General features: G+C 43.0%; 1 protein-coding gene across 4 annotated transcripts in view; it reads left to right on the forward strand.

Moving 5' to 3' along the window:
• The first annotated feature begins 1,364 nt into the window (after positions 1-1,364).
• STARD9 (StAR related lipid transfer domain containing 9) overlaps positions 1,365-21,648 on the forward strand; it is a 119,733-nt gene continuing 99,449 nt past the window's right edge. For all 4 annotated transcript variants that reach the window (XM_087425982.1, XM_087425947.1, XM_014780610.2 and 1 more), the window contains exons 1-3: positions 1,365-1,458; positions 6,261-6,330; positions 8,106-8,222. In XM_087425982.1, coding sequence (XP_087282108.1) covers positions 1,412-1,458; positions 6,261-6,330; positions 8,106-8,222 — 234 coding nt within the window. In that variant the 5' untranslated portion in view covers positions 1,365-1,411. The remainder of the gene's footprint in view (positions 1,459-6,260; positions 6,331-8,105; positions 8,223-21,648) is intronic.

Genomic DNA, 21,648 nt, shown 5'->3' on the forward strand with positions numbered 1-21,648 from the left:
TTATTTTATTTTTTCCCCCCAAAGCCCCAGTGGATAGTTGTATGTCGTAGCTGCACATCCTTCTAGTTGCTGTATGCGGGACTCGGCCTCAGGATGAACGGAGAAGTGGTGCCTCGATGCGCACCCGGGATCCGAATCCGGGCCACCAGCATCGCAGCGCGCGCACTTAACCACCAAGCCACAGGGCCAGCCCTGATATACATTTTAAATTGTTTTATTTACTGTTAGTTTCTCTCACCAAGCTGCATGAGGTCAGAGGTTTGCCTGTTTTCTTTACTGCTATGTCGTTCATGCTTACAACAAAACCTGTCATAACAGGTGTCTACTTAGGAAATAAATACTTGTTAAATATATGAATACCTGCCTGGCCCCCTCCTTCACTTTCTTCAAATCTAGTTAAGTGTCACCTTATCAGTGAGGCCTTTCCTCAAGATCCTATATAAAATAGCACCTTTTCCTCGCATAGGCACACACTCGCAGAGACCATTACCACAGCTTCTTATCCTCCTTTTTTTTTTTTTTTCCAATTGCACTTAGCACCATTTGACACATTATATATTTATGTATTTATTGTTTCTTTTCCCTTCCCTGTAGATTCTAATTTCCACGAAGGCAGGGACTGTTTCCTCAGTGCGTTAGGACAGCACTTGACTCTAGGTAGGTACTCAATAGTTATTTCTTGGACGAATTAATGAACCAGTTCATTCTCTCTGCGACTGCAAACACTGCCAGGGGTGGCCATGAGGTACTGGCACAGCTCGCCAGTAGACTCTAAATTCCTTCACACTCCAAATGCCTCTTCAAAGAGAGACACTACCTTGTTGGAAACTCAGAAACATGGGTGTTCCACGTTTCATTTCTACCCTTAAAATTTAACCACAGAATTGACAGCTCAGGCCAAGGCAGTGAATAAAAGTATTTAGCAAATTGCTCTGTAAACTGTCGGGCGTTAACCGAAACTTAACAGATTCAATTGACTGTATATAGGACTGTCGGCCTGTCGGAGAACAAAAGCTAGTTCCTAGTAGACCGGCCCGGCCCGACCCGACCCGACCCGACCCGACCCTGCCGGGCTCTGCGCTCTCCCGCCTGCGGGGCTCAGTGGCCACGGCTCCTCAGGCACCGCCTAGGCCGGCCTGTGGCGCGCACTTGGGCGGGGCCGTCCCGGGAGGTGCGTGGGCGGAGCGAGGCGGGGCGGGCCGGGCTTCGTCCCGCCCACAGGGCTCAGGATTGGCCGAGGCTCTGTAGGCACCGCCCCGGCCGGGCTGCGGCGCGCGCATGGGCGGGGCCGTCCCGTGAGGCGCGTGGGGCGGGCGGGACCCTGCTGGGGCTGGGCCTAGCCTGGGCTTGGGGCTGGGGCCGGGGATGCTGCAGCTGGGTCGAGCTGCCGGGCTTGGGCCGTGGACGAGGGATGGCGAACGTGAGGGTGGCTGTGAGGGTCCGGCCTCTTAGCAAGAGGTGAGTCTGGGCGGGAGGGGATGCCTGAGGCGTCAAATGAACTGAGAGGAGGGCAAGGTCCCTGCTTCCCTCTCAAGTGATAGTGGCCCGGAGAAGTCAGACACAAAGTGGCCCAGGGGCCAGCATCCGGAAACCGGAAGGGCCTGGCGGGACAAGGCTCCTGGTCGAGCTTTCGCGTCGTGCCCGGGGGATAGCGGCTCCTACATGGCCTCAGGGGTGGGCTGTCCTGTGTAGGTGTCTCTGGAGTCCTGCCAGCAGGAGTTTTGAGGAACCGCGGCTCTAGGCTTGATGCACGGGTTGGGCCTTTCTCACTGGGTACGTTGGGAAGGGCTGGGAAAATATCTTTACGCGGGGAGAGGGGCCGGCAGTCTCCTCTCTTGGTGGATCTGGAGTACCGGCAACAGCTGAGGCAGAATTGTGTGTGTTCCTGGGTGCACATGGGTTCTCTGCGAAGATGTGGAGAAAGGCAGATTGTAAGGCGTGAGAGGGAAATTGAGGCCCAGAAAGATCGTAGTTCCCTCCTGTGCTCCACAGCAGAACTGTGAAGTAGGGGGAAGTTATTCTAAGCCCTTCCCTCAACGTCGTCAGGCCTATGTCCTCACGGGTTAATCTGATCCTGCCCTTCTCAGCTCTTGAGGCATCCAGTGTGCAGCCACATAATTTCTTCCCCTTTTCATTGATGGGTTTGGAAAGGCTTCACAGAAGGGTTGGTGTTTGAACTGTTTTGTAAGGAGCTATTAGAGTTTGCTGATAGGTGGAGAAGGTGTAAAGAGCACTCTGTGTAGTAAGAACACTGAGAGAAAAGGACTTATGCTGTGAGGAAACAGAAAAGTTTTGGTTGTTTGAGGAGAGGGTGTGTGGAGGGAGGTGAGTGGTGGAGATAAAGCCGGCAGAATGTGGTTTGGGACCAGAAGGCACATACTGGAATTATTTGGGAGGTTTAAAAATTTCCAGGACATAAAAGGGCTTGAAAATTGGGCAGAAGGGCCAAAAAAGGCATTGTCCCCCATAGTCAAATTTGGTACTAGCGGGGATTTTGTTTGTCCTGATATGGACTCATGTTGAAAAGTCATGCAAATAACAATAATGAGGAAAGCAATAGATGGGGGAAAGAAACAAGAAAAACAAAATAGGAAAAAGACAAAAGAGGTACAATGAAGAAAGAAGAAAAGCAGCATGTGCCTGAACTGCTGTGTTTAGATTGGTAAATGGCTTATGACATCTGGCTTCTGCATTACTGGATGTGGTGGCTCAGAGTTGCGGGGTTTTCATAGGTGCAGCTGCTTTCCTGGAGGTAGCCTCTGGCAGATCCTCTGTTTGCAGAACTGTTCTCTTAGGGTTCTCAGGATAACAACACTAACCACTCCTAACAGTAACTTTTCAGTTCCTCGGGAACTTGGAATTTGTGATAACATGGATTCATTTTAAAAAATGCTGTTGAAATTGAGTTGTTATTTGCAGCCACAGTGGAGAATAACATATCTCATCAAACAAAAGTGAGAGGAAAAGAAGAGCACAAAAGCTTATTTACTTTTAGCTCAGGTTAAGAGCCTTGAGCAGCAAGTGGTAGAACCAACACTGCAGATATCCAGGTGTGAGCAGATTATAGCAGGCTGGATTCAGGAGCACAGACTCTGCAGCAAATATGGATAAACCCAATGTGACCACAGCTAAGAAGTCGACACCACTCCCCTCTTCTCACAGAATTCTGTGAGATGTAGTTATTCTCCAGAGTTTGTTAACTTTCACCATCTTCACTGAGGCTCATCTGAATCTAGGGAATCCACTGATTATGTGGATTGTTCCAACGTTCAAATAAGTCGTTGGTGTAGACTTATTAACAGAGTCATTGACTCTGATCTTGTACTTGGGAAGAAATCTTAGAGATCATCTGGTCTAAGCTTCTATATTTTGTTTTTCTAGATGAGAAGATGGTCTTGTAAAAGTAGGTAGAGCCAAGATTTGATTCACCAGACCAAGCTGCTCCTTTCTGAGATTACGGAAAAGTTGCACTTCTTTCTCAATCAAATGCCTGTTTGCTTAGTAGGACTAGAACTGACGCTCAGTAAAATGATAACATGGGAAGTGATTTTGATGCCCTCCCCTCTACCTCACAGTTGTTTCCAATAATGAGGAAGTCGTATCTCACTATGAGATGCTGCCCCTTGTCTATCCAAAATCATTCATCATTGAGAGAACATGTTCTCTTCTGCCAATACTGTAGGCTCTGGAATGCTCCCCACTGCCCTATCAAAAGTTAGTTTTCATACACTATATTCCCTTTCTATGCTATTTTTTACCTATAAAATAACTACTTCGGGGGCTGGCCTGGTGGCGCAAGTGGTTAAGTGCGCACGCTCCACTTCAGCGGCTCGGGGGTTCGTGGGTTCAGATCCCGGATGCGCACCGACGCACTGCTTGTCAGGCCATGCTGTGGCGGCGTCCCATACAAAGTGGAGGAAGATGGGCATGGATGTTGGCCCAGGGCCCATCTTCCTCAGCAAAAAGAGGAGGATTGGCAGATGTTAGCTCAGGGCTGATCTTCCTCACAAAAAATAAAAAATAAAAAAATAACTACTTCGGTGGTTTTTTATGAAGATTAAATGAAAGAATACATTAAAAATACTTAGGACAGAGTCTAGCTCTTTTTAAGTGTCTAATAAAGTGTTAGCTATATAATTTTTAACAACCATTTTTATTCCTCCCTATACTTAGCTGTTTTTTTAAAGTTTTACAAATGAATAGATAACAAGTAATAGCTTGGTTATTTTCCCCTCTAGGACAGTGGTTCTCAAATTATAGTATGCATAAAATTCACCTGGGGAGCTTATTATATTGCAGCTTGTTAACAGGAATTTGAATTAACTAGCCACGGTCTCCATAATTCTGATGTAGGTGGCCTGTGGACCACACTTTGAGAAACACTGTCCTAGGAGTAAATGTGTAACTAAGGACTTATCCCTGTGCAAAACATTTAACCGTAAGGACTGAACGCCTGTTGGTAGAATTCAGGACCCAGAGGCAAGTGGTAGTAGCGCCACTCTGCCGTGTGTAAGGCTCCTCCTCGGTAGACTTATGTTGAACTCTGTGCGGCTAGCTCCCCAGTTGAGGTTTTTTTGCCCTCATTTTGTTTTAGAATATTTTGGAACCACTAGGTTACCAATGGCAGTGATCTAAGCAGGGGAGGAGCAGCATTTCACCCTCCTATAGTGTCATATCTTTCTGCAAGAGGTCAAGTTCAGAACACTTTTTTTTTGGCTGCTTTATGCCCAAGAGTCCTAGATGAATCCTCAAGAAAGGGCAAAAGTAAAAAAATTAGATAATAGATTTGGAAAAGTTATTGCATGATTTTTTTCTTATTTTCTTTATTGTCCAAATATACTATAATCTGTGTGTTACTTTTATAGTGGCTGGAGGGATAATAAAACCTGTTTAAAATGCAGAAAGGAAAAAAACATTATCTTGTAAAATGTTAACAGCAAAAATGAAAGATTTTCTTTAGGTGAGCTGAGGGCTGGTGGTGGGTGGAGGGGGGGAGGAGTGGATGCAGTTTTATGATCCTGGGGGACTAAGAATATCTCTGCTGCCTTAAGTACTATCAAATATGAAATTCAAAGGAAAGAACATCAGGGCCTTGAGGAAATTTAAGTAACAGAAATGTCATTACCTGGGAGAGGGAAATTTCCTATCCAGGGCTTTATCCCCGAGTCACTGACAGGTTTAAAGAAATAATTTTAACTCTAAAAGACCCCTGTCTCGCTGAGTGCCCCACAACCTAATCCTCAAGGTCACATCCTGGGAACCCTGAGAAAGGATAAAAATGAGACCTAACGTATTTTATCAACTTTCAGGCGCCAGGCTAGTAGTAATTTAATTGGTAACTTTCATCGTAGTGGAGGAAGTGCTAATGAATTTAATTCTTATCTGTTAACATTCTGGCCTTGAGCACATTAGCTAAAACTGTTTATGTTATGAAAAAGGATTTCATGTCTAGAATGGAGTATATTCCATTCATTTTGGGCTTCAGGTATATGGGTCTCTTGGATTAAGCTCCTTAAAGCGAATTTGGGGGTTGGTTAGTTATTAGTGTTACTACATAACTGCAACTTAGGAAGATTCGTAAGGATCTTGGCTCTCATTCCAATTTAGGAAGACATAAGAAAGGATTTGGGAAATATGTTCTCAGGATCTCAACAGAGAAGACTCCACAATCTTTTTCATTGCTGTTTGTGCTCAAAAATCCCAGAAAAATCGAGAAGTGATGCCATGTTGTGTGCTGAACCGAGGATGTTCTCCAGGGTTTCCAAGCCTGGTTTCTAAGGTATAGTTAAGAGCCCAGGCATTGTGGTCAGACAAATCTGGGTTTAAATCCCAGCTCTGCCCCTGTTAGCTGTGTGACCTCGGACAAGTTACATAATTTCTCTCAGCTTTAATCTTCCATCTGTGAAAAAATGAAGATATGTTAGGAAGCTATGTCAGGAGCATGTGTTAGGAGGATTGCATAAGATGAAGTACAATATGTACTGTACCTAATACAGTGCCTAGGACATAGAGGGTGCTCAATAATGGTAACTGTTAGCTGTCCCAGAGCCAAATTCTAACGATCCAGAGAAGCATGTTAGCTGGGGGACTGCTGGATGTGATGATTACAGCTGTTTGTGGAAACAGACACCCCAGTTGTGGAGGCAGCAGTAGGGAAGCATTTTGTCCCAATAGCACTGGTCTCAGCTCCTCTTTTCTTGATTAAGAAACAAAAAAAAAAGCAATGTTTCTTCTCATATGGGTTTGGGTCTTGTTTTTAGGGAGACCAAAGAAGGGGGAAGAATTATTGTGGAAGTTGATGGCAAAGTGGCAAAAATCAGGAATTTAAAGGTAAGCCTGAAATTTTTTTCCTTTTTCTTTCCACTGAGGAGCTAGTATTATTACAGGGGCTTCTGGGATGAAGGTGTGTATGTGAATGTGTTTAGAGTGGAGTAGTGGGAGAGGGAAGGGCATATAAGGGGAATTGTGGGAAGAGCTTTGACCAACCACAAAGCAAATATAAAAATAAAGCAGGAAAGAAGTGTAGGGGATGTGGCTGCTGCAGCCCAAGTTCTCTCAAATAGGGTGCAACTGTTTTGGAAACTGGTCAGTAACTACTTTGAGAGGAAACACAAGGGATGTTATGGGGGCCGTGACTAGCTTAAATCATGCTGGGCACAATCCATGTGTATATTTAACTCACCTGACCACCAGTTAGACTGTCTCAAGCCTCTCACTTGATATCACTTCATCTAGAGACATTACTAGGGGTTTTAGTATGCATCTGCTAATACAGGATTCATTTTGGGCATAATGAGGTCCAAGTAAAAGCCTGCAGATCCCAGAAGGGAGTCGATCACTAACCTGGGTTTTGCTACAAATTCTCTTTCGTAGATCTGACTGACTGACCTTTGAGTCACAATTGGACAAACACTAGGAACTTCCTCCTCCATCCCTTACCCCCTCCTAGGACTGATTTCCTCCATCCCGTTTCCTTATTTACCAGGCCAGCGGAAGTGGAAGAGATTCTTTCTTTTTGGGCCTTGGAGAGTGGAGGGAGACAGGGAGCCTGGCCATGTGACTGCTGCTGTAGTCAGCTTGCAGGTGGTACTCAGCATTCCTAAGAGCTGAGGAAGCCGATTTGCAAGAGTAAGGGTTATCTGGACCCCAGGCCTCCCAGCCATGCCCACTCCTGTGTTACTCTGATGTAATCTGTTTCCTCTTGTCGGTAGCTCTCTGCTAAATAAGATCGGGACCTGCCAGACTTTCAACAGGAGCTCCCTGGGAAAAAGACCTTTTATTCTCTGCTGTCTGTTATTTATATCTCTGTTGCCTAATCACTTCAGCTGCTTTGTTCTGAAAGCTCATATTTTTGTTCTTAAGAATAAATCCTGGCCAGGATCAAACTTGAATCTTCCTCTTGCACATCTCCCTAGCTGCTTACTTCCCTGAGGTCAGTTATCCACTAAGAATCTGTCATTCTGACAGCCTCTTTCTACTGTAGTTTATGGTGGCTAGTGCTAGGGGTTGTCTCTCCCTGTCCAGAATCTAAATTTTAAATAGTAAGACAAGACATTTCTGGGAGTAATGACATCTCCCCAGTACCTGGAGGTCAATGCAGTTCTAAGCTCTGGCTTTACCCTCGTCTGCCTTGGGCAGTTGGATTGGTCCTAGCTCTTCTGTCTAATGTGCTTTCTAATTCACTGAGCGTGGTTACCCAGGGACCTCTGTGAAAGCCTTTGATTGATAGAGCCTGTCAGGCCCAGGGACTGAACTACTCATGCACTCTCAGTATCCTGTACAGAAATACTTAGAGGAAAAATGATAGTGATAAGAAGATGACCAGAGAGGGAAAGGCTTTCTCTCCTAAGCTGTCCTATGCCTCATATGGTTGGTTCATACTTAGGCAGATATATGATAGTAAGATAGACAAGTTTAATTATCTGGCACTTTATTTGTACTTAATGAGATGGGGACAAAGGTTACTTTTTTTCTTTTTCAAGTAGATATAAAGATTCTTATGACCAGTCCAAGTCTCTCTAACTACAGCAGAGAGGAATCAAGTGCCACTGGCCAGATTCTGATATTATAATAGAGAAGATACTGGATCCTGTGTTTGATTTTAGGTGGATGGTCGACCAGATGGCTTTGGCGACTCCCGGGAGAAGGTTGTGGCCTTCGGCTTTGATTACTGCTACTGGTCGGTCAACCCAGAGGACCCCGAGTATGCATCTCAGGATGTGGTAATGTCATTTCTCCTTCACTCTCCTCAGTTCTTTGTAACTGGATAATTATTGGGAAATTAACATGGAATCTGGGCCCTGGCTATTTCTTACTTAAGATAGTTTGGTCAGAAACTAATGATGTTTTGATCTGAGAAGTGGTAGTGAGAAGCATCCGTTGCAGAAAGAGCAAAGGAGATGGGAAAAGACTGCTTGCTCAGGGTATGGTAGTTGGCTAGTGTCCATTTAGGCTTGATTCAGGTGGGTACAAGTTAGTTAAGGTAGTGTTCTGCTGCTGTGGTAGGTGAATGGACTCACTTTAAACTTGGCCTTGTGTTGTATATAGCAGGAGGGCCCAGGAATCCTAGAGGCTAGTATCTTCTTTGAACCTTAGGCTTGTGCTTTTCTCCTAGGCTGAGTGTAAAAGGGCTAGACAGCTAGTCTGCCAGCTTGCAAAGATGTTAAAATGTGAATTCTGTTGATCTGCTGAGGACTGAGAGGATCAGCTAAGGCTTCGCCAGCTAAGGCTGTTGGTCACCGGTCCTGTGTCTGGTGGTTCTACTTAGCTCTCTCACTGAGGCAGCAGGTCTGGCCAGGTGGGTCTACAGGACTTCTGTCTGCTTCTGTGAAGCAGCAGCATTGTCCTGGTTTGAGCACTGTCAAAAGTCATGCATTTAGTCCCCATGATGGCCAGCAAGCCTTGACTCATTCAATTCTATGATCACAGACAATAGCCCTCACTCTAGCAGCTACCAGGATATTCTCTGTGAAAGTCCATCCTTAAAATTAGAAAAAACATTTATTTGGCATTTTGTGGGTCAGTATCATCATAACTTACGTATGAAAGAAAACACTGTAGGGCCGGCCCCGTGGCTTAGCGGTTAAGTGCGCGCTCTCCGATGCTGGCGGTCCGGGTTCGGATCCCGGGCGTGCACCCAAGCGCCGCTTCTCCGGCCATGCTGAGGCCACGTCCCACATACAGCAACTAGAATGATGTGCAGCTATGACATACAACTATCTACTGGGGCTTTGGGGGGAAAATAAATAAATAAATCTTTAAAAAAAAAAAAAAAAAAAAAAAAAAAAAAAAAAACACTGTAGGAATATGTCCTTAGGAAATACCATTGAAAATGGAAATATTTTGGGGAGAACCCTGGACAAGCATTGCCTGTCAATCTGTATACCTTTGAATAAAATGCCAAACTGTGTTTTCTGCTAAGTATTTTAGTCTTTTATGAATTTTTTTCTAATTATGCCAAAGGAGCAATGTTATCATTTGAGTGACTTAGGGCGAGGTACTTATTTTCTGCTGATGCAGACTTCTGAAGATGACTGGATAGTTCTAAACCATGGAAGTGTAATTCCCCCATTCTTCCCTTCTGAGAAGAACATGTGGAAACAAGACCCTAGACCACTGTGAGCCCCTTCTGTTATAATATGAGCACCCCACTTTTGTAGTCACAAAGCATTTGCTATAAATGCTCAGCAGAAAAGAGCAGTGTGGACATTATCTGGTCCCTACCACGTCTTCTCTGTCCTTTGGAATATGAGGGCACTGGCAAGTCTAGGGTTGTCTTGTGGTCCTTGATTTTCATTCCAGCTTTCAAGCATGCATGAGGTTTCTGGTTATTGGTGTTTGTAACTATTCCACTGAGATCCTCCAAGAAGAGCCAGGAAAGGAACTGACTTTCAAATAAGAGGATGGGACTCCTATAGCAGTTCACAGTTGTGACTCTGTGGCAAAGAAGACAGTGGTCTTTCTATTAGCAGAAAGTGTGAGCATTCTGATGGCTATTTTAGTCCTCCCTGGCTATAGCATGCTTAGGGCTGTTCTGCATATAAGAAAAATTGACTATTTTGTGTAACATTTGATAGATTAATAATCTGGGAGGTGTGTAAACAAAAAAAACGACATATCTATATCTATCTGTATATATCAACAAGTTTGGGTATGATTTTGGTGAGAGGCTCGCATTTTACATTTATGTAGCTTAAGTGTATAAAAATAATATAGTGGAAGCCCAGAAGTCCATAGAGGAGGGAAATTCATAAATATGATTCTTATTTTGTTGCCTGATTTGAAGTTCAGTGGAAAGATCAAACGGGATTTGGACAGGAAGCCTGTACATAGAGAGAAAATCAGCGTCTCCTAAGGTTTATTCTGGCTTGTTTATTAATTGTCTAAGGTCCTCATCAGTCCGAAGGGGAGTCACAATAGGCGAGAGAAGGAAAGGAACGTCTGTCATAGTCTGAAGTAGGGCCAGAGATCCCTGAGTGGTGGCAAGACTGATATCCACTTGATTTAGTCAGAGGGACTCATTGCTTTAACACAGAAATTGGAGCCCAGACTTAATCCTAATCACTATGGCTCTGAGGTCACCAGGAGTAGGAGAGGGAGATTGTCATAAAATCATAGGACTTGGGGTGGGAAAGAATTTAGATGTCATCCAGTTCATCCTCTCCTAAAGTACAACAATTCTCTCTACAGCATTTGTGATCATATTTTGGGAGGTAGGGGGAGAGGGGTCAGTCTTATTGAAGTATAATTTAGATACAGTAAAATTCACCTTTTTAGTGTACAGTGTATAGGTCTATGAGCTTACACTACAGTCAGTACATAAAACAGTGCATCATCCCCAAAATTCCTCCATGTCCATTAGTAATCAAACTATTTTCCTTCCTCCCAGCCTCTGGCAACTACTGATCTGTTTTCTGTCCCTACAGTTTTGTCTGTTACAGAATATCATATAAGTGTAATAAAACAGTATGTAGCCTTTTGAGTCTGGCGTCTTTCACTTAGCATGATGTATTTGAGATTCATCTCTGCTGTTGTGTGTATCATATCTCATTCTGACCTTGACTCAGACTTATTTAAATCATCTTCTTGCACTAAAGAATCTCATGGATTTGCAAGCACTGATTCTAATTGCAAAGAGTGAGGGACCAAGTCCCTGGAGGACTGTGCCTTTTTCATCCCTGGGTCTCTTCCTATTGTGAAGGAAGGACTGTTATCACCCTTAGAACTCTAAGTTGTATGCCATTTCCACCAACATCACTGACTCTCAAAGTGAAAAAATTCCCCTTTAGTCTTCTAGTGACCTGGTCATCTCTTAATGCACATTATCTGATTTAATCCCTTCAACAGCCTAAAAAGTAGAAGATTTTATCCTTCTTTCATAGTTGAGGAAATTTAGGCTTAGAGAAGTTACATGATCTGCCCAAATCACACAATAAGAAATGAGTCTTAGGGCCGGCCCCATGGCTTAGCAGTTAAGTGCGTGCGCTCCGCTGCTGGCGGCCCCGGGTTCGGATCCCAGGCGCGCACTGATGCACTGCTTCTCTGGCCACGCGGAGGCTGCGTCCCACATACAGCAACTAGAAGGGTGTGCAACCACGACATACAACTATCTCCTGGGGCTTTGGGGGGCAAAAAGGAGGAGGATTGGCAATAGATGTTAGCTCAGAGCTGGTCTTCCTCAGCAAAAAGAGGAGGATTAGCATGGATGTTAGCTCAGGGCTGATATTCCTCACAAAAAAAAAAAAAAAAAATGAGTCTTAGATTTGAGCACAGGATCATCTGAAGGCAAAGTTTATATTCTTCACTAGACTACAGTATAAAAAGAAAAAAAAAAGAGGGATATAGAAAGAAAAGAGATGGAGAATTTGGGAAGAGGAGGGAGGGTGAAGGGGCAAGAGAGAGAGAGATGATGACAGTGAATGGGGCCTGGTAGGGATCATACCACCTGTCCTGTCCGTTACCCCATGACCCTGGTCTCATCTGCTTCCCATTCTTAAGGCAGGTCATTCATTATTGGTCTAAATTGTGTTTTTAGGGCTGGCCCCATGGCTTAGCGGTGAAGTGCACGCGCTCTGCTGCTGGCGGCCCGGGTTCGGATCCCGGGCGCGCACCGACACACCGCTTCTCCGGCCATGCTGAGGCCGTGTCCCACATACAGCAACTAGAAGGATGTGCAGCTATGACATACAACTATCTACTGGGGCTTTGGGGGAAAAAAATAAATAAATAAATAAAATTATTAAAAAAAAAATGAAATAAATAAATAAATTGTGTTTTTACTGTTTGTTAATATTTGGACTTGCAGCCAAGGCTTTTCTTCAAAATTGGCCTACGTTTTATCTGGCTCGAATCTATATTAAATTTAATTTACTTCTATAATTTTATTTATTTATTTTTTCCCCCAAAGCCCCAGTAGATAGTTGTACGTCATAGCTGCACATCCTTCTAGTTGCTGTATGTGGGACGCGGCCTCAGCATGGCCAGAGAAGCGGTGCGTCGGTGCGCGCCCGGGATCCGAACCCGGGCTGCCAGCAGCAGAGTGCGTGCACTTCACCGCTAAGCCATGGCGCTGGCCTGATTTACTCCTTCTCTGAGGCTAGAGCTGGATTTGAATTCAGGCACAGTCACTTATTAGCTGGCTTACTTTGGATAAGTTGCTTAACCTCTCTGAGTCCTGGTTTCTTCAGCTCCAGTGACTGAGGAGAAAAGGAAATAATTATGTAAAGGGCCCAGCCCAGGGCTTGGCAACTAGGAGTTGAATAAGTGAGGTTGTGAGTGCTGTGGCTTGGGTCCCGGTTGTGATTACCACTAACAGCACGAGAGAAGTGGAGGCCCATGCTTCTTTCTGAGAGCTGAACTAGATTTGAAAATCTCTGCTTTGAACTTGGTTATGATCCCTCCTCTGATCAGCATGCTCCATTTGGAAAATTAACTGCCCTCCCTTCCTCCTGGTCAGGAACATCTGTTGGAGCGGGAGTCCTCTGCTCAAGCGTATTGTGTTTGAGTGATTGTGTGTTTGTAAAACTTTCCATGAGCAGCATTAGCTCAGCTTTACCCACCAAGGACTGTAAGTGGCTGTCAAAACAAGTGTAGACTAAATCAACAGAAAGCCCATCCAGGAACAAAAAAACTACTCAGCCCTTTGTGGAAAGCAATTGCTCCTATTCTCCTGGGAACCTTTGTTTTAAAATGGTCTGTTATTTTGCTAAAACACAATATCTAAAACACTTGTAGCTTTTCCAGATAAAAAATCATGTGAGTGAGCAGAAGATTTCCTCCCTGCAACCATCGAATCCAAAACTGAAATTATAGCAGCAATGTGATTGTGCTTGTTGTTTTAATACTTATTTAGTCTCCACAATACACGAACACCAAACAATACACAGAGTACAACTATTGCCTACCCTCAAAGAGCCCTCAGAGAGAGAGGGAGAGGGAGAGAGAGTGAGAGTGTGGGAATGTGAGTGTGTGTGTTACAGATTCTTTGGTGAATATTTTCTTCAGTTCCAGACTTCAGCTTGAGGATGTCATGAACTTGGAGAGCCTTCAGAGGAAAATCACACGCCCAAAAAATGGTTAAAGGGAGCCAGACCCGATGGCCTAGTGGTTAAAGTTCAGTGCTCACCGCTTCGGCGGCCCGATTAGCTTCCCGGTCGCGGAACCACACCACCCATCTGTTAGTAGCCATGCTGTGGCGGCGGCTCACATAGAAGAACTGGAATGACTTACAACTAGAATATACAACTGTGTACTGGGGCTTTGGGGAGGGAAAAAAAAGTGATTAAAGGACTGAATGCAGGAAGCAAGAGGAAAGCCACTATCAGTATCGTACACCTTGTTTGCATTCTACATAGGATTATTTAATGAAGGAATGTTGGTCCAGAGACAGGAAGATAGATGATGATAATGCTCTGCAAGTACATAACATGATGATTTTAACAGTTTATGGAGCATTAGAACCAGCTGGTCTTCATTGCCATCAGGATAAAATAGAGGACCTCAAATTTAATTGCAGAGGATTGTGTGTACAGTCATGGGCTGCATAAGGACGTTTCCGTTGATGACGGAGTGCACATACAACGGTGGTCCCATCAGATTAGTGCCTTATAGCCTAGGTGTGTAGTAGGTTGTACAATCTAGGTTTGTGTATGTGCACTCTATGATGTTCGCACAATGATGAAATCACTTAACGACACATTTCTCTGAATGTATCCCCATCGCTAAGTAATGCATGACTATAATTAGGACATGAAGAGTACCTTGTGCAGAATTTTTGAATCCTGATATGTGGTAGCTAAATAGTTTTACTTTAGAATTCTGGAATGTTGATGTTAGAAGAAATGCTAGAGACCATTCAAGACACTTATTTTAAAGATGAAGGCCTAGAAAGACAAAAATAACAGTTATAAATTTTTTTTTTCTTTTTTGGCAAGTCCAGAATTGTGCTTGAAGTTACAGAGAAATGCCTGTTGCTTATTTTAGTGACAAGGGGTTTCTGCATGGAACCTGCTATTTAGCAGAATCAGGAAATGTGCTATTTAGCAGAATCCCAAGGAAAGATCTTATTCTTTAGACCAGACCTGTCCCTGGCTCTGTACTCAGCCAACTGAGGAAATTGCACTGTTGCCATCTAGTAGTATGAGGAATATTGAGTGCCTATTATTTGGGGTTCTCTAATGTGATCAGGCTGCCATTAGATACTGCTGCCACAGAAGCATTTTTGTCTGGGAACCCCAACCCATTATTAGATGAAGACAAATGACTATTACCTCCTACCTCAGAAGGTAAGCAGGCTGAGGCAGAGGGAAGGAGTATGACTCTCACTTCTTTTATGCCTTGCTTCTTTTTTTTTTGCAATTTTTTTTTTTTTTTTTAGATTTTATTTATTTATTTTTTTTCCCCAAAGCCCAGTAGATAGTTGCATGTCACAGCTGCACATCCCTCCAGGTTATGCCTTGCTTCTTTTGTATCTCCTGAACTTGGAGTGTGAATGAAGACTTGGAGGAAACAGGAAAGAAGGTTGGAAAAGTGACTGAAACTGAGGAGGGACCTTAGGGGAGGAAGAGAAGGGGGAAACATGAAGAAGAAACTAAGGTGAGAAGGAATTTGAGAGTTCGCAGAGGGGGGTTGCTGTTAGGATTATATCACTTTTTTTATGCTCAGGAAGATTTGCCCTGAGCTGACATTCGTGCCAATCTTCCTCAATTTTTTAGTATGTGGGCTACCAGCACAGCATGGCTGCTAACAGAGCAGTGTAGGTCCGAGCTCAGGAGCTGAACCTGGGCCACTGAAGCAGAGCATGCTAACCTTAAGCACTAGGCCACTGTGGCTGGCCTAGGATTATATCACTTTTTACAGTAGATGTTATCATCTCCATTTTAGGGATAGGAACAGGCTCAGATAGGTTGAGTAGCTTGCTTTAAGGTCACACAACCAAGTGATGGAACCCACATTCAAACCTTTGACCCGTGACTCCCAAGTCCAAGCTCTCAAACCCTGCACCACATACAGCTCTGTTTATTTCTGTATTTCCAGTGCTGCATGTCTTAAATGATCAATTATTCATTATTGAATTAATTATTTAATTTATGGTTTAATGAATGAGAGACAGTTAGAAGTCTGCCTTCTTGAATCTTGCTGCCTGTTTTGAGAAAGCCTGCAGTTTGCCTGAGTTAGAGAACCGCAGATGCCTATCAGTTTCTCTGTGCGTCCCCTTTCCCTGGTGCACGTATATGCTAGGGGAGCTGGGGATTGTGTAGGCGTCAAAGCATTTTCTCATGAATATATTTGCAGAGCTGTGTACATTCCATCACTAGTGCTGTTTCTTCCCAGCCAAGATGGAGACAGAAGTAGAAGAGAGAGAAGTTTATAAGAAAAAGCCTTTTTGTGCAATAATTGGATGGGATTCTGAGGGCATGAGCGGGGGAAGGGAGATTTCCATGAGTGTTTCATTTCACTATGTTCCCTCTGCCAGCAGCACAGCTGCTCAGCTCCATAAGCATGTCCTTGGGCTGGATTTTAAAGGAGTAAGGTCATTGTTTTGGCTTCATCTAACTCATTTTTCCCCTCTCTAGAAACTTGAATATGAGTCTTTAAAGAGTAGCTTTCAGACTCTATAGAAAAATCTGAAGAACAGAGATTCTTTTTTTTTTTTTTTAAAGATTTTATTTATTTTATTTTTTGCCCCCAAAGCCCCAGTAGATAGTTGTATGTCATAGCTGCACACCCTTCTAGTTGCTGTATGTGGGACTCGGCCTCAGGATGGACAGAGAAGTGGTGCCTCGATGCACACCCGGGATCCGAACCCGGGCCGCCAGCATCGCAGCGCGCGCACTTAACCACCAAGCCACAGGGCCGGCCCACAGAGATTCTTGACATTTAATGTTTGCTGCTGGTGCTGGATGCCTGTGCAAAAATGAACAGCAGAAACTAGAGACATCTTTTAAAATGCAAAAGCATATTTGGACTTTTTTCTCTTCTGTGAGGCAAGAGTAACAGGAATTTCTGGTAGTGTCTGGAGTCCTTGATATAGTCTGGAGAGAGAGGTTATCTGTAGGGGAGGGAGGCATGCCCAAAGCTTGATAGTCAGTTGCAGACCTGGGGCAACCTAAGCATAATATAGATAGAGTTTCTGAGACCATTGTCCTTGACATTACTCAGAAGTTCTCTTACTCAGAAGCATCTGCAATGCTGAGAAGTTGCCCTGTGCTCCCACCCCGTTTACACTTGAATTTGTCCTAGAGTTTAAAAGGGTTGTTAATTAATTGCTTGAAAAAGAAAAGTATGATGATGGCAAGGTTATTACTTTGAGAGTCTTTGGAAAAACTGATTTGTGAAGTCATTTAAATAAGAGGATATAAAATGAAGAGCAGTCCTTTGAACAAAAGGTCCGTGTCCGCCACAGTAGACAAGTGTGCGTAGTCAGGCTGATAACAGTAGGCCTTTCCAGAGGAAGCCACCTGGTTGGCCTTGCCAGGTGCTAAATGTTCTCCTACGTACTTGCACAGGAAGTCTGTGTCCAAGTACCCTCTCAGCACCATTTCAATGGTCCTCTGTTTGGGGGAGCCAGTCCAGCTGACCAACAAAAGGCCCCTTCTAAGTGCAGCTCAGAAAAGGTTCAGAAAGTGTGGGGAAAGAAATGGGACTGGTTTCTCTCTAGTGCTGTGCTCTGCAAAGAAACAACTGCATAAAAAGTGTCAGCAAATGAATTAGTTTATTAAAATATTTTGCCCTCAAGGCAATACAAGCTAATTGTAAAATATTCAAACAATACAGAAGGATATAATGTAAAAAGTGAAAAAATCTTCCCCTTCCATGCCTCCTCACTAGTCTCATTCTCTAGAGGTAACTACTGTCTACAGTAGTATCCTTCCAGACATTCTCTAAACATAAGTAAGCATATATTACATATCTTTTAAAACATATAAAAGGACTTACTCTGTACATACTATTTTTCAACTTGCTTTATTCTGCTTATCTTGGCCCTAATTTATTTGCACTACCTATAGTTCTACCTCATTGTTTTAGTACTGCATAGAATTCCATTTTATGAAGATCTTATAATTTAACCAGTTTTCTAGTGATGGATGTTAGGTTATTTCCAGATTTCTGTTACTATACATAATACTGGAGTGAGCCTCTTTGCGTTTTTGCAAGTATAATTGTTAGGTAAATTGCTAGAAGTGCAGTTGCATGTTTGGAGAGTATGTATATTTTAAATTTTAATAGATTTTTGTCTAATTACCTTCCAAAAAGAGTGTACCAATTTACACCCTTAACAATAATGTATCAGAATATTTTACCACATCCCTTGTCAGCACTAGGTGTTATCAAGCTTTTTAATTTTCTCCTATCTGATAGGTAGAAATAGTATCTTATTGGTGGCTTTTCTTTTCTTTTATTATAACTGGGATTGATTATCTTTTCATGTTTCTTGGCCATTGGTATCTTTTCTTCCCTGTGAATTATGGTGTGTCATATATTTTTCTCATTTTTCCACTGTATTGTTCATCTTTTTCTTATTTTTAAGAGCAGTAGCATATTAAGGAAATTGATCCTTATGTCCTAGATGTTGCAAATATTTTCCCTGTTTCCATTTATGGGAATTTTTTTCCGTATGTGTGTTTATTTATTTTTTTTTTTAAAGATTTTATTTATTTTATTTTTCCCCCCAAAGCCCCAGTGGATAGTTGTGTGTCGTAGCTGCACATCCTTCTAGTTGCTGTATGTGGGACTCGGCCTCAGGATGAACGGAGAAGTGGTGCCTCGATGCGCACCCGGGATCCGAACCCGGGCCACCAGCATCGCAGCGCGCGCACTTAACCACCAAGCCACAGGGCCGGCCCCCGTATGTGTGTTTAAATGAGGTCAAATTTATCAACCTTTCTCTATGGCTTCCTGGTGTGTTAAATTTAGAAAAGTCTTCCATTCTGAGATTATAAAGTATTCACCATGGTTTTTTTTTCTGGCATGCTAATAGTTTTTCTTCTTAATATTTAAATATTTGATCCATTTGAAATTTTTTGGTATGAGGAATGAGGTAGGACTTCAGCTTTATTTTTTTTCCCAAATAGCTAACCAGTTGTACCATTACCACTTATTGAACACCCATCCTTTCTCCACTGATATGAACAGCCACTTTTTCATTTACTAAACTCCTGTATATACTTGGGGTCTCTTTTAAAACTCTGCTTTGACTCATTGATCTATTTATATTCTAAACACAACCATGCTGTTTCAGAAATTTTCAAAAATACATAAAAGGGGCTGGCCTGGTGACATAGTAGTTAAGTTCACGTGCTCCGCTTCAGTGGCCTGGGGTTCGCAGGTTTGGATCCTGGGCTCAGACCTACGCACTTCTCATCAAGCCACGCTGTGGTGGCATCCCATATACAAAATAGAGGAAGATTGGCAATGGATGTTAGCTCAGGGCCAATCTTACTCACCAAAAAAAAAAAAAAAACCATAAAAGGATATACCATACTGTTTCACTACTTTTTAATATTAGACAGGGCTAGTCCTTTCTCATTTCTGTCTCAGACTATCTTGGTTATTTTGGCTATTGCTCTTTCCCCAAATGCCATGTACTTCCATGCTTTTTGCTCATGCTGGCTTCTCTTTATAAAATATATTAAAATATCTCACCTCCTTAGTTCCTGCCATTCAAAATGCTGCTTGTTCTAGACCCAGGTAAAATGGTACTTCCTCCTTGAAGTTGTCATCATCCCTTAGATTCTCATATTATCTTGTTATTCTCTTGTGATACTTTCTGTGTATTAACTAAAATTAATGCTCTTTGGGTACATGACTTACCTATTTTATTAGACTGAGTGATCCTTGAAGCTGACTAGGCCTCATCCGTCTTTGAATACCCCACATTCCCTAGCACAGTGACATTTCATTCATTCATTCAGTAAGCATTTGGGAAGCAACTACCATCTGCAACACAATGGAGTTGAGTGCTGCGGGGAATACGGAGTGATATAAGACATGATTCCTACCCTCAGAAAGCTTACAGTCTTATTGGGAATATCAGGCTTTAGGCACATAAAAATAATCAACAATACCAAGCATTCAAGTGAAATACAGTAAGTATTTCAGGAATCCAGAGGAATAATGTACTATCCATAGATTGCTTTGAATGATTTCGAGGGAGGTCATTTCAGTCAGAGGGAAAGGCATAAGCGAAGATTGTAAGGCAGGAATGTACAAGATGTGCTTGAATGGATTAGTGGTGCCAGTCCTGTGTGAAACTAAGAGGATGTAGTCACAGTGCCCATCTCTCCAAGTGTTCCAAGAGGCCAGACTCTGACATTCCACCTCTGAGCTTCTCCAGACTCATAGGGGATATGGAGGCTAATCACAGTTTCTCTAGTATAGTGGCAAAGTGGCCTCAGGAGCATCCTGAATGCTTAGCTGAGTCCATCAGATACAGGCCATGTCATCACCTCCACTCCAGAAGCAAGAAAGGGAGGGTGGGTACTTTCATGTTAGATAATTTGGGGATTTTTGACCTGAGGTCAGGAAGCAGAATATTCTGGGTTACAGGGTAAAAGAAACTGCATTCAGTCACTCAACAAACATTTATCTGTTGTATCCCAGGCATATGCTAGGTGCTGGGTAAACAAACTGTGAGAGTGTGTGTGTATGTATGTATGTGTATGTATGTATGTGTATGTCTGTGTATATATATGAGAGACAGAATTTTGTTCAGTTTCTTTAACTTACTTGATCTGTCTCCTTTTCTGCAGATCAGATTTTGAGCAAATCTCATGTCTCATTAAGGATGCTTCTTTTCTAGAGGTTCTAATAGGCTATGCCCAAATCATCAGTCCACCCCACTGTTGCTTGGACACCACTGCCTTCTTTTGTTTCCAGACCCTTGGCTTGGGGCCATGGTGTCTCCATCTTTGCTGCTCTCTCAGGAGCCTGCCCGTGGGGCACCATAGAGATATTTTCTTGTTCCAGAATGGTAGAAGTATTCTGATTTTAACATTTAAGCCATTTTTTGGTAGAAAAATAGCCTCCCAGGAGCAGAGTACTGGTTCTTCCTTCTGGATGTGCCTGTTGAGCTTTACTAAAGACCGTGCGTGTCCAGATGCCTCCTGACCATAAGAGGAAGAGGACATGCTTCCTACTCTTTGAGAACACAGACATAGACAGCCTGGGGTTGTTCTGCTTTGCCACTCCAAGTGTGAACCTTGGTATTGCCTAGAGCTTGTTGGGAATATGTACTTTCAGACCCAACCTAAATGTACTGAATCAAAATCTGCATTTTGTGGCCGGCGCCATGCGTAGTGGTAAAGTCTGGTGCACTCTGCTTTGGTGGCTGGGGTTCACAGGTTTGGATCCTGGGTGCGAACCTACACCACTTGTCAGCCATGCTGTGGCGGCGACCCACATACAAAGTAGAGGAAGATTGGCGCAGATGTTAGCTCAGGGCTGATCTTCCTCAGCAAAAAAAAAAAAAAAGAGATTTTTTAAAGAGATCACGAGGTGATACTTACGCATGTAAGAGTAATTACAGTTAGAGAAGCAGATTCATATCCAAGAGGTCTGGGGTGGAGCTTAAGATGCTGCTGGACTGAGGACTACACTTTAGTAACAAGGTTCTAGAGCACATGATATTTCCACCTTAATTTATACAACTCTGAATTGATGACTGTTTTTCCCAAGGCCCAGTTAACTGTGCTATTGCTTTGGCTGTAAAATACGGATTATTCCCTGATGGACATTTCTTCTACTTGTCTGTCTGGCTGACTCAAGAAAGAAGCTGTGTTAGTCTCTGATGTATTCACTTACATAACTGCCATCTCAGGCAAACCTTGATGGCTTTTGGTCTAGTGGAATAAGCTTTATATTATGTGATTTATATAACCTCGATTCTCTTATCTTTCAAGAGGGAATGATAATTCCCTACCAATATCACAGGAATATTGTTAGAATAAAATGAAGTATTAGGCTTGAGAGGACTTTGGAGAAAATTAGAAACATTAGATAAGTATCAGTTGGTATTATTACTACTACAATACATTCTCTGTTGTTTCTGTGCCAAGAAAGACAATCTCTTTGTAGAGTTCTATAGGCTGCCAATGAGAGTATCTTCTCAATTCCTTAATAAAAATATTTTTCTTCTAAAAATACTGTAAT

Source organism: Ceratotherium simum, chromosome 3 (genome assembly GCF_057802395.1).
Source record: "Ceratotherium simum simum isolate JZ-2026a chromosome 3, ASM5780239v1, whole genome shotgun sequence".
Taxonomy (NCBI): Eukaryota; Metazoa; Chordata; class Mammalia; order Perissodactyla; family Rhinocerotidae; genus Ceratotherium; species Ceratotherium simum.